The sequence below is a fragment of the Lepisosteus platostomus genome, chromosome 24 (genome assembly GCF_059453375.1).
Source record: "Lepisosteus platostomus isolate fLepPlt1 chromosome 24, fLepPlt1.hap1, whole genome shotgun sequence".
In the NCBI taxonomy this organism is placed as follows: Eukaryota; Metazoa; Chordata; class Actinopteri; order Semionotiformes; family Lepisosteidae; genus Lepisosteus; species Lepisosteus platostomus.
The window spans coordinates 12,351,545-12,365,155 of NC_142634.1; the positions used below are offsets into that span (position 1 = coordinate 12,351,545).

The 13,611-nt window shown below is 36.5% G+C and overlaps 1 protein-coding gene and 1 long non-coding RNA gene across 2 annotated transcripts; one reads left to right on the forward strand and one right to left on the reverse strand.

Moving 5' to 3' along the window:
- Positions 1-591: 591 nt before the first annotated feature.
- Positions 592-4,741, forward strand: LOC148641682 (uncharacterized). Its single transcript, XR_015929849.1, has 3 exons — positions 592-765; positions 920-1,004; positions 3,771-4,741. It is a non-coding gene; the product is annotated as an uncharacterized LOC148641682 (long non-coding RNA).
- Positions 4,742-9,778: 5,037 nt separating this feature from the next.
- Positions 9,779-13,390, reverse strand: fzd10 (frizzled class receptor 10). Its single transcript, XM_088618084.1, has one exon. The coding sequence runs from the start codon at positions 12,508-12,510 to the stop codon at positions 10,753-10,755; it is 1,758 nt and encodes a 585-aa protein (XP_088474210.1). The 5' UTR covers positions 12,511-13,390; the 3' UTR covers positions 9,779-10,752.
- Positions 13,391-13,611: the final 221 nt, after the last annotated feature.

Here is a 13,611-nt window from a genome sequence, read left to right on the forward strand (position 1 = left end):
CTTTAACAGTGCAATTCTTTTGTTTTGTTTTTTTTTTTAATTAAAACTTATCTCCTAGCGAAAAGTTCTTTTACGGCAGAGTCCGGCACAACAATAGAATTATAACGGTCATCACCAGCAAAGTGGTCAGAACAAACGATACCTCAAGGACATCTAATCTTGTAAAAACTATAATAAAACAAAAGACATCATCATTTTACATAATTCAAAATTGAAATTGCGGAGGACATAAATGATTTCCTGCAGTACATCTATTTCCCTTGCACCCTGGGGCACAGAGGCAATTCCTAGATAGGAGAAATGCAAATTAACAGTGGACAGGGTAATACTTGGTAAATACTTTTTCAGGGCTATTACAGCTACTGTACATAAATGCTTAGTAAAGAAGTTGAAATTCTGCCGACAGTATTTTTATCTTATTTTCTAATTATTTATTTTAAACATTTTTTTTTCTTCAGGAGCCCTCCATTCTGCAGACCAATAAAAACCTGCTCAAGATTTAATTTGGTGATGAAACCTCAGATTGCTGAAATTTACCGGGTCGCGGAAATTTTAAAATACTCCAGCAAAATGAGTTTTTAAAACAAAAGTTCATTAAGAGGCCAAACTCTCGTCCAAGGTCCTGCGAATGAATACCGCGCCGCTTAAGCGTGTCTTTTTCGCCCCTCTCGCCAGCACATCTTCGCCCTTACAGCAGCTGCCGAGCTCCGGGGAGTTTCTGACAGTACGGTTATTGCAACCGGGAGTTTCTATCTCCTCATTCAGGTGTGTTACCCCAATAAAGCCTGCTGTGGGAATCATGGCTCTTCTCCACCTTAAGCAAAGTACGAGGGACCTACTGAAATCTATTTAAAAAAAAATAGAGAAGGGTTGGTTTAAATCCGTCTCACTTTACTGATAATTGCAATCTCTTCTACAGCTTCAGAAACCACAGAAACCATAGAACAAACAGGAGTGGTGCCAGGTTTCTGTTAAGGGAGTGCTGCCTGCTCTGTGTACTGTATGTAAGTTGTTGCTATGCAGTAACCTGTTAACAAGAACTGTAGACTTAAATCTCTCCATTCCAGTGAGTTGTGATTTTCTTTTAAAAATGCAAATAGCGCATCAGGTCTTTAACAGTCATGTATGCTCCAAACCCAAACAATTATTCTAGTACTTTTTTTATCACAAGCAGGCCTGAAAGGGATAGCTCCCTGCATTAGAAAACAAAAAGGTACCTCTGTCCTATCAGAACTCGGCTTTTGTGTAGGCAGAGAGATCAGATTCTTATGTAATTACTGTCAGCTTTGACAATCAAAGGGAACATTAGTTCCTCTGCAGTTCTAATGTAAAGAGGAGAATCAGAGGGGCACAAGTCATCTGGTGTAGCTTCTAAAACTCATGTTTTGTCTCAGCTATTGAGGTCGGCATCAAACGACTGATTTGCAATTTAAATTGGCCATGCTCCTCTGTCATGCTTGTATTTAACAGTGACTGTATTGCATACCTACAGTATAAACATAAAGAAAAAGACTAAGTATCTCATGGTGTTAAACAGGGGAATGAGCCAAAGTACTGTAAATAAATGGATTTACTATTTATTCTGTAGTATTTCTGTTTCATATGCATGTTTCTTCCAAGACTGCATTTGAATTCTGATAGTTTTGAAACATTATTTGAAGCAAATTCTTTTTTTTCCAATTATATTAAATAATTATTGTTATTGGCTCAATTAATGTTATTGGCTCAATTTTATTTTTGGCAAGTGGTTATGCACAAATGAGTCAAAAAGCAAAAAATGATGGGGAAAAAAACATTGCTTTTTGTACTAGTTTAAAATTAAGAATGCAAAGCATTTCAATGATTAAAGGCTTTTCCAAAGAGTTAAACCCTTTGTGAGACTGATATGAGCTGCTGTCTTGTTCTAATATATTTATTAGGTACTTGCATAATTATCTGTTGATCGCATTGCTATTCTCTAAGCTCATTTCTTTACATGCACTAAAAGTATATCTGATATGCTACTACACATGAAAAAATGCTACCCAGCCTGCTTCTTTTCCTTCAGGAGGTATCTCCATGCTTCCTTTAACTCTAATCTTTTGATCTGGGGGAAATACGTATTGTAAAGCCTAGAAGGCTTGAAAGAATATAAAGAGTATATGTGATGTTCACTTTACATTTCTCACGGTGTTTTGCAGTTTATTAACAGGATGAGAAATAATATTATTTTATATAAAAGTTGTAGCTGAAGGAAAGAAAATCTTATTTGATACATTAAATACACCAGTGAGATTTATTATAGTTTAAAGGAGCAGAGGCAGAGGAAGTTGTTATAAAAACAATAAACACAGTACACATATTGTAGTCCATTTGTTGGTTTTTACTTTGCCCTTTTGTTTGTTGAATACTGTGGTTTGGTGATAAATGAATTCCAGCTACAATTACAATGCAAAGTTACTAAAACAAAGTCAGAGTATTGTTACAATGTCTATTCTAACCTTTCTATTCATAAGTCCAGCTTTTTATCTTTTGTTTTTAATTTGAAAGACTTTCTTTAGCAACATTTAAAAATAATCACTTTGGTTAGTTCTTTAACCACTTTATTAGCACAGGCCTCTAAGAGTCTTTCCATAACCAGTCGTGCAAAATCTGCTACATCGTCTAGGACATACAGTGGAAAAAAATATACTTTGGATATATAAGGTATATAATCTGCAAGGCAAAAAGGTCAATGCATTATTTATTTTCTTTACAATTAAATATCTGTGCAAACAGTTAATGTGATGAGCAGGTGCTGGCTATTATTGGATATAGTATCTGCAGCTATAGAATCCAGTGAAAACTGATGCTGAATTCCGGCTTTTATGTGCCAGACCTACCACTGGGCATCTACCAAAGCAGACAGTGAGCTGGGATGTGCAGGATGTTTAAACTCCATGCATCTCCTTCACTGAATAAATACGTCCAGTTAGAAGAACTTACCAAAATGTTGTTTTTTTTTTTCAGGCCATCAGAAAATGTCCCAGTGAGGAGTTAACACATGGGATACAATTTAATGTAGCAAAGTAAGAGATTAAATAGGGGAACTTGCATTAACAACATGAGATGCTTTCTCCAAATAAATTATTTTGGAAAACAAACTTATGTACAGTATGTAAGCCTAAAAGATAGTGAAAGAATGTTCAATGCGCAGTACTAGGAGTCTTTTCCATTGAAGATATGGCTATTTAAAGCTCTCTTGAGAAGGGACCAGATAAATATTAATTTTATAACAGTAAAATGTAGAGGACCATAGTCTGCAGCAATTCTCTCTTGCACTTCCAAAACACTTTCCCTTTTTGGTTTTGCTCTGTGTTGATAAATTGTCACTGTTTTCAAGCATTTTCCTACCTGAAAGTAGTTATTTATTTTCCATATTAAAAGCAAAACACATAAAAAGCCAGGCTGACACAGCAGTGAACTGTTTCTTAATAAGACCCCTCTGAAACTCCTCTACCTGTTTCAGGGATCTGTGAAGGAAAAATAAAAGGATTCTTTTAGCAAGACAAGCTACAGATGACAAAAATAATCAAGTTAGTGGTAACCTTTCCTATTCACACTACATAATCGCACTATTAACTCACTCATACCTGCATTGTACAACCCCCCCAAAAAAAGAAAAATGCGAAATTGTTCCTAACTTGTTCAACATGACATTTTAAATGCTGAAGACTGCAAATGACTGATAGCCTTCTTTAATGTTATACTTCTTCTGCAGTGACATCTTTCTTTTTTTGTCTCCGAGTAAGACCTTCGGTCTAACAAAGTGTTTGAAAGTGTGATTAAGTGAAGAGAGAGTTGTGAAGTGGAGAGGACAAGGCAGGCCAGAACTCGCAGACAGGTGGTGGAAGGGTCTCTATGCGCTGAAGAGGCTACAGTGGGTCTTCAAAACCTTGATCAAAGAAACCAGCCCTACCAACCAGTCAGCCTCCTCTGCCTTTCCAAGACAGACTGATTTATGGCATCTTGTCAGTTTAGCTCATAACTTCACCCTCCTCACCAGGCTCACAGATACACCAAGAGTTTCCGGTTTCACTGGTTTGGTTTTTGATGCAAGGTGCATGCTGTGCAATGAGCAAAGGAGCAACCAAAAGGAATTTGGCCTTCGAGAGTTGAGCCAGTGTGTGTCAGGAGTCAAAGGAACATGTAGCAAAATGTTTGCAACAGCTGCAATTCTGTGGCCCCTCTTCAAGTCAATGAAACACTTAAGGCTGGTCTAACACACTGAGAAGACGTTATCAGGCAGCCAGGAAGATGAGAAATAAAAGAAAAAAATAAATATTTTTAAAAAATGTTAGCATAGAATGAATCAACCAGGTGGGGGTACACAGTGGTAGTGGGGAGTCCCTATTACCTATTACCTGTAAAGTGCTTTGAGTGGAGTGTCCAGGAATAATAATAATTCCTTTAACACTTTGTGTGCAACAAGATATTGCATGTAATATTAACGTTTAAAATATCACCTCATGAAACATTATATATTCTCCATTTCACTACATAAGCTTTAATGACCAATGCAACAGTTCAGAAAAAAGCTAAATGTTTTCTCATGCAAATACTCTTACATTAATCTTTAATCATTTGAAGCAAGCATATATATATAGAACATATCTATTGTTATTTATTTGATTTTTATGGAGAAAGTATGAAGTTTGTATATTTGGTAGATATTTCCTCAAACTGTCTGTTCATGTTTTAACTGTAAATTAAAAAGCACATACTACCAATCAGATGACCACAATACTGAGTGTTTGTTTACCATGGACACATACTGTACTAACAGAAATACAGTAGTTTGCTACTGATCCTTTATCACTGATTGCACCTAATCAAATTGGTAGTGTAAGCTCTATGTGTTGGAGTTTAAGGCAAATGTATAAATGAAATAGTTGTATCCCACTAAATGTATAATTGATGCAAATTATGCTTGTAAAGTGCGCTGGGACACTGGTTTGTATTATAAGTAGTTCACACAATTAATCATAGAATATGAATACAAAACAAGAATCTTATTTATTTCAATGTTTTTCCCATGGTAGTTTTAGATCCTAATTCATAATCTATTATTTTTTTAACAAAGATAATTATCATAAGGTTAAATTATTATGAACCCATTTACTTGAAATTCATTTTCATGGAAGAGCATTTCTCTGAAAAAAATAATAAGGAAGCATCTTGCACATACATGTGACCCTCTTATAAAATTTCATGTCTGGTTTTGTTCAGGTGAAGTCATGGGAACAGGTGATTCACCCTATGTTGAGAAAGTCCTGCTTTTGGCGGTTTGCAGTAAACAGACTTTTTGAGTTCCTTCACTTATTCGTTTTCTAAGCAATATCCATCTTCCCCGAGAGGCTGAGGGAGCTTGGAGGACTAGTGATCATGAGGCCGACACCCCAGCAGACGTTTGTTGCCAGAACCCCCACGGGGAAAAACAAAAAGTGGTTTCTCTCACACAATTGACTAAAACCATCGTGGTCTGAAAGGGGCCAGGAGTGCTGAAAATATTTAATGAACTCCTTTTCTGATTCGATAATAGAGCTCCGTGCTGCAGTTTGGATCATTCTACATTTAGAAAACAACAGTATCTCCCAAAACATGCAAAGAGTATAGATATAAATTAATGATAATAAAAATACATTCAATTGCTCACTCTTAAATTGTGCAAATCCAATACAGATATTCAGTCTCTGAAGAATGTTGAAACTACATACAGAAATTATATACAGTATATAGAGAAATTCTGACTTCACCTTACCTCTTTATTATTTGATGTTGCTTTTTTCAAAGTGATTCATGAAAAGTTTGCACACGTACTGTATGTCATGTGATGTGTTGTTAAGTAACATCTCTGAACCTCATATAAAACAGTTAAAAAACAATAAAGAAAAAAGGCATTTACTCATTTTTTTTACTCAGCACTTTTGTATTACAGTTTTATAGTTCTAAGCAGTAACGTTAAGCACAAAAATAAGAGAAATAAACCTGCAAATCTTACTTTCTAAAAATCTATTGAAAATGCAATACTTAGCATTTGCATTTCACTTCACAGTATCAAATTCACATTACTGACAGTAATTCCTGTGAACTGACTTTGTATTTTTACAGTGAATTTCTGTCAGGGCAATAGGACATGAGGCATTTATAGACTTTTGTAAGCACTGTTTTTTTGTTTTAAAGATGTTTAAATTTACACTCATTTAAAAATGTCTTAAAATATCGGCAATTTGTGAAGTACTTTGAGAATAATAAAATGAGAGCTTTGTCATTTCTATTTACAACCTTAAAATACACCTAGATCATTACAAAGCTGGTGGACAGCAATGAAAAGCAGAATGTAGATTTTTGTAGCATACATTATCAGTAGACACGCCTCAATACTTTCACACTTTCATATAGCTACAATATGACGATGTTTCATCTAGATTTGACTGTTAAAACAGGCTTTGTTAATGTTGGAACTTGAATGCCCCCTGGGAAGATACATATTTAGCATTAACCTGCTCTGGCAGTGCACCTTGTACAGTTTTATTATAACCACATAAAACTGACGATACTACTTCTATTCTTAAGTTGGTTTTGAGGTGGACATTTCAGAAATTATTTTAGTTTTTGATTATGATAGCACAAGTGTATTTTACCTGAGCCCATCATAATTCTGCTGACAGTCTACTTTTCATGCATCTATGAATAAGCTATCAATACAATCAGATCCTTGTTTCAAAAGGATAAACCACTTATTCTTGCTCACATAAGAAGGATAATCATTATAGCTTATTTCTTCCATTAAATTAAGGAGACAGACCTGAATATGCATAATAAAAATATGCCTTTATAACCTATTCCATTAACGCATGATGTAACTGTATATACATAAAATAGAGAACTACAGTACTTTTTCAATAAGTTTCTAAAAGTACAAGATATATAGGGAATTTCACATTGAATTGTTATTATTAGTAATACATGTAGAACTTTGTCAGGAGTTTTAGGTTAGTTTTGACTATATAAAATATAATAAGATATAATAAAATGTAAGAAAATATTATTGAATGTTACTGCTGTATAGGCTTTGACATATGCTGTTCTGAAACTATTCTTGTCTTGACATACTAATTCTCGAAGTAAAACAGGGGTTATCTTCCATAAACACAGCAATAATAAAAGCATTACTTTCCCATAATGGTATTTGTAATTAGCACACAGGTGTTTAAGTGGCAAAGAAATGCACTAACAACAGAGCCTTGCAAGATCTTTGTGAACATAAAAGACCAGGATCCAATTCATGATGAGACATGTACTTCCAAGAGATATACAGTACCAAGCAGAATGCTTTGCACCACATGTACAGCTGAATTTTCTAAGGCTTAGCCTCCTTTACAAAACTAGGTTTATTCACATTTCAAAGAGAACCTCATAAAATAGGTACCAGATGTATCTTTAGAAATGTCATTTGTTATTTAAAAAATAGAATAGGTGATTCTGTAAATGATTTTATTTTTATTTTGAACTATTTGTCAATGTCTGCTCAGTTCAACATCCAAGCCTATAAAATTTTAGGCAAAATTCTTAGAATATTTATCTGTCAGCCACCAAACAAGTAAAATGGACAAAATGTCCTCTTTTAGTTCGGAATCTTTCATACATTCCTAATGCAATTATACCCAGAATAGCTTTAAAGTCATTTTAAAGAATGAGCCTGAAGGTTCATGCCAAAGGATGCTTTTTGCATTTTTCTCACTTTCTGTGTGGATCATGTGGAGGCTCAAAGCATGCCCCCTATGCCTCTGAATTAACAATAAGAAATTGTTACAGATGGACAGTACTGAGCATAGTTTGGCTTTACTTAGAAGCTTTAACTGCCCTTGAAACAACAGGTCTAGTACTATCGACTAACATCTAGTTTTTAAACATTGACTTTCCAGTGGAAAACGAACCCCTGTCCATTATGTTACTGATTGCAGAACAGATTGGAAAAAATAGAGCAGCACCATGTTCCACAGGAATTCTGTAAACTTGAATCAGAACAAACTATGGTAAAGTCAAACATTATCAGTTACTTATATTTACACAGTATTTGTTTTGGAGCATAGTTTTGGCCTCCTGTTTCCTAGGAGGGTGAAAGCAACCCAGGTATTATGTTTTAAAATTGGACACATTTACAATTTTTATGGTTTTACAAATCTACAAGCTAAAAATATTTATCTCAAAAGTTTTTAATATTTTTACAAAAAGTACTTTATCCTCAATGATTAATAAAACCTAAAAGAAACATTATGATCTTCTAATTCAGAAGAATTATGTAGGAAATATTTTACATACAAAACTTTGGTTCTTAAAGGTAAATTATACAACATTAATTGCTCGTCTTGCCTATATAATACCACTAAGAGAATTTTTGCATACGATTTTTGCCTCAGTCTAAAAAGGAGTTAATTTTGGCACATCTATCATGTCTAGCATTCTGGAAAAAAACACACACCTTAAACATACAGAACCATGCTTTTGTATTAGCAGAGACTGGTTGAAAATGATTAATATTCCTAGCAAGATGTGCATTGCTAAAGAGGTAGCAGAATGGTTTAGAGTTTGATTGATCAAGTCAGGATTCAACATCAAATCAAGGGAAAAATAAAATGGTTTTCATGATAAACCAGAAGAAAAACATTTCAAATGAAAATATTTTCCTAATTTAAAACTTTCTGAATGACCTTGTTTAGTGTAAGACCATTAAGGTTAGATACCACATACATAAGCAATCTGTTTTGATAATGAAAAATATGCTTCTTTCTAGGACTACATTACAGAACTGACCTGATTTTAAGTTAAAGAGAAATAAAAGTTAAAGGTTTATAAGCCTTATTTCCATACTGCTTATACTAACCTGTACATAGAAGTGAATAGATTAATATTAAAAGCAGTGAAATATTAAAGCCTAGACCTCAAAAGTGCCTTGCTTAAAAAAACAAAACAAAACTACAAACTCTGCTTTGTTGAAAATCTCTTTGATGTCATCAAACTTTTTTTTCTAAAACTGAGTCAGCTCCCCTTTTCAACTTACAATGAGACAGTTAAAGTAATCCCCAAAGTCTTTCAATAACAATTAACAGGGTTAACCTCTTTCTGGACATTTATTACAAACCAATGTATGCTTTAATTCTGTGTATTCATTTGTCTTTTTTACCAGGAAATGTGCAATATGTCCGTTTTAGTGTTGTAACCAAAGCAAATTTCCTAACATGTTTGCAGAAATTTAGCCCGAATCATAATATGAAACACAAAATAACATGATATAGTAATCTAAACTATTCTCATGTGTAACATTTCCTCTTCTGACAAGGAAAAAGTCCATGATCCAAATTCAATTTTTAGTATCAAACAAATTTTAGGAAAATTAGGTACAGATGGATTACGAGTAAAATTATTGAAGAAATGTAATAACTCTGATTGGCAAATGCTTTCCAATTACATAGTCATTTTATAAGCACTTGAATAAAACTGTATCCTAACCTCCAACTACTGTATATATGAATTTGTTTACTTTCATCATAATGTCAAAATGGTGATCTTTAGAGTTATAAGGTTTACGTTGTGAAAAAATAACTTTAGAATTTTTTTCTTTTACAAGTGAAGTGTTAAGTGTGCAACTGTACAAATCCACTAAGCTGAAAAGTAGTTCAAATGAATTCCATATTTTAAAATGCACTTGAATCAGGTATTTGTTACATCAATGTGAAACAATGATTAAGATCTCTACTCCTTAGCATCATTCAGATGTAGATTTTTTTTATTTGCAAAAATAGATTTTACTGAAAAAATATAAATTGGAAAATTAGTACAATCTCCTTTATTCCCCCTTTTATTTCCTGTTACTTACACAGTGGCTAAATCATAAGTGTTCACTTGCAAAATATAATTAAAAAATATATAAAGTTTTGAAAACACATGTAAAACTAAAAAAAAAACAATTTTATTTTTTTTATAAAATACTGAACCTTTCTTTTAGAAATATATACAAACTTTTTTCTGTGCTACAAAAAACACAGACATAAAAAAGAGCAGTCGGCTGTACAAAAAAAGTTTTGCAATATCTAGTGCTTGTTGATTCATTTATGGCTAGAATTTGCTTTACAATAGGCAGTCCATACGCTCCCTGAGCCCTTTTCAACTAATCCTTTTTTTCTTCACATCGGTTCAAACATGTATGACACTGGCTTGATTTCCATTAAAAAGCCACAAAACGCAACACTGAAGGGCTTCTGTCTCCCAGACCATTCATTCCCTTTGTTGAGGAGTCCTTTTATTGTCTTTAATCTGTTTCTACAGTACTTGTGTCTTTTTTGTCACTAAGGAAAACATCTATTGCACATTATTCAAGCAACCCATCCTCTCATCCAAACTATTTATTCCTTTCTTTCTTCCAAACCAAAACATTTTCTTATAATTTTGCAAAACTTTGTGAGGGGTTATGTTCAAATAAAAGTCTGCCCAACCCATATAAAAGACTGTTTGCTTTACTTGATGTGCACACAGAATCAGAAGTCCTATTATTATACTGTATCTCAATACATTGCATCTTTTCAACTGTTTGCATAAAAATCACATTGAACAGCTAAATTTTTTTGTTTCTTTTTTTTTGTTGTCGTTTTGCTTTTCTTATAGTTCAGTCAGTGATGAACGCAGCTCAGGAAAAATGAAAAAGAGAGATTTGGCTCCATTCAAGAGAAACAGTTAAACACATGTTGGAGGCTGCCCTGCTGGTTCATACTTTGCGTTGTGCACTTTAAGTGGAGGGTGAGGTTTTATATAGGGTCCACTGCTTGTGAAGACACTGGCAGGCTTTCTCCTTGTTCTCTTCCTTAACTTCCTGCTGAAAACATTTTGCCAGGACTGAAGAGTTTTGGAAGTCCAGATCCACATGCCACTTGTAATGCCTACCACTAAAAGCATAAAAATTTTCACCATGAAGATCTCCACGGCTGGTATGGAGTTCTTCATGATGCACTCTTCTGCCCCCGGACTGCTGGTGCTGCTTTCGAGACATTTCTGTGCACTGGCCAGCACCTTCCAGTAATCCATGTTGAGCCTTTCGTAAAAATAGCACGCAATGACGCAAGTGGCAGGGACAGTGTACAGCACTGAGAACACCCCTATCCTCACCATAAGCTTCTCCAGCTTGTCTGTGTTCTCTCCTTCGGTCTTCATGATCTTCCTGATGTGGAACAGGGCAACGAAGCCAGACAGAAGGAAAGAGGTCCCTATGATGAGGTAGCAGGAGAGAGGGATAAGTACGAACCCGGTTAAGGCTTTAATGTCCATGCTGCCAACATAGCAGACACCTGTCAACTCATCCCCTGCCACTTTCCTCATGACCAAAATCATAATGGTCTTGACTGCAGGGATGGCCCATGCCGCCAGGTGAAAATAGCTGCTGTTTGCTTCGATGGCCTCATGTCCCCACTTCTTGCCAGCAGCCAGGAACCAGGTCAGTGTCAAAATCACCCACCAGAGGGAGCTGGCCATGCCAAAGTAATACAGGATGAGGAAGACTATGGTGCATCCTGTGCTTTCCAAGCCCTCCTGGATGACATATTGGACCCCGCTGTCCCGATCACAGGCAATGTTGTCTGCCCCAGCAAAGAGCCGGATGAGGTAGCCCAAAGAATAGACACAGTAGGACATGGAAAGAAAGATGATGGGCCTCTCTGGGTATTTGAAGCGCTGTGGGTCAATCAGAAAGGTGAGGACAGTGAAGGAGCTGGAGAAGAAGCAAAGAATGGACCAGATAGCTATCCAAATAAGGGAAAACTGCTTATCGCCCTGGCTCCAGTAAACATCTACTTTGGGGTAGCATTTCGGGGCACAGGATTCGCTCTTCTGCACATAGTGGAACTTTCCCGGGTTGCCACAAGCTTCCCTGTCGCTGGTGTCTTTGAGCTGAAACTCCTGGCCGCTGTTGGGCCTCTGGAGCCGAAACTCTGGAGGCTGGGTGCTGGAGCCCTTGGGAGACTCGTCCGAGCCGTTGTTGGGCGCTTCCATGCAAAGGTAGTTCGGGTCATTCTTGTTGGGGAGCTTGCTGCAGTCCAGGGAGTCCGGCCACTTGAAGCTGAACTGCTCCATGATGGGTGAGCACTTCTGCCTTGCCTGCTCACACATCACCCTGCAGGCTGGGATGGGGGTGGACACTTGCTCTGTGCACATAGGTGCGTACAAGGAGCAGAGGAAAAATTTCAGATGGCTGTGGCATCCAAATTCAATCAGGGGAGCAAATTCATGCAACTTGATGGCAGCTTCCCCTTGGTCCTCATGACCCATCAGGTTAGGCATCCTAGTCATGTTATATCCAATGTCTTTGCACAAGGGAATTACAATATGCTGGCATCTTCCCTCCGCTGGACGGTCAGGATCAATAGAGCTTATAGCAGAGCAGCAGGGAGCCACATAGGCTAGGAAGAGGCAGAGCAGGCTCAGAGTCACAGAGAGAGGCATTCTCGTGTGAATAATCTCTCAAGCAGAGCAACAACGATAGCCTACATAAAACTAGGGAACGCTTTCTTCTTTAACACTGTGCTTGATTTTAGGTTTCATTTATAACGTAAATGTTGCATAACGTAACCGAAGTCTTCGTCTTGTAAATGTATAGATGTGGTTCAGTGCTGGCGATGCTGGAATAAACTTAGAAAACTGCCCATCCAAGTCCCGCATTTATTTGCGCCTCCGGTTGTAAGATTAATTCACCCAAAAGTTCTTGAAACGGTTATTCAAACCATCATTGACTGATGTGAAAAATAACGCCACGGTACAACACGCGAACTGTTCTTGTACATTAATTCAGTTACCGGAGACAGAAACGTGAAGAAAAATACAGCAACATACGGTGTTATAAATGTCCTTCTCATCCAATGCGAAGAGAGGTCCGTCTTCAGCCTACTTTTCTTTTAACACAAAAAAAAGTGTTCTGAACCCTTCAAAGCGACAGAATCCACGATCTTTAGTCAATCAGCAAAACCGATACTCTTATTTCTCTTGAATATAGGCAGAATGTCCTTCCACCACCGTATTGCTGCAGCATCCGCGGTAATGGGTTGTCTTTTTCAAAATCCAGCGTATCAAATCCTTTGTTAAAAATGTAATTTAAACTACTTTTCAATTACTGGGTATTTTCACCCCGGATCACAAAAACTGATGTATGAAATGCAAATACTGTATCTTGGGTTCACAAGCAAGCGAGAGACTAGATTGAAACTTCCTCTTCAACACTCCGGCGTCAGACAGAGTTCTAGCTAGTAGTTGGTTGCGCTGCAGTTTTGATAGTGCCTTCTCCCCCGTCCTGGGCTAACCTGCTAAGAGATCCGCCTTCAAAGACAACTCTTTTGCATAAGAAAGGTGAAACTGACACGGTGATTACTTTCAAATCGGGCGGAACAGCCTGCAGACCTCCTTAAAAAATCCCCAACAGCTTTCTAAATCGTGATCACAGCAAATAACACACTAACCATTTGTTCTTTTTCTGGAGGCTTCTTAAAAAAAGTTTTGACGGATCTGAAAGTGTTAGTCTGTCACATCCCAACACAGGTATGAGCCAAACGT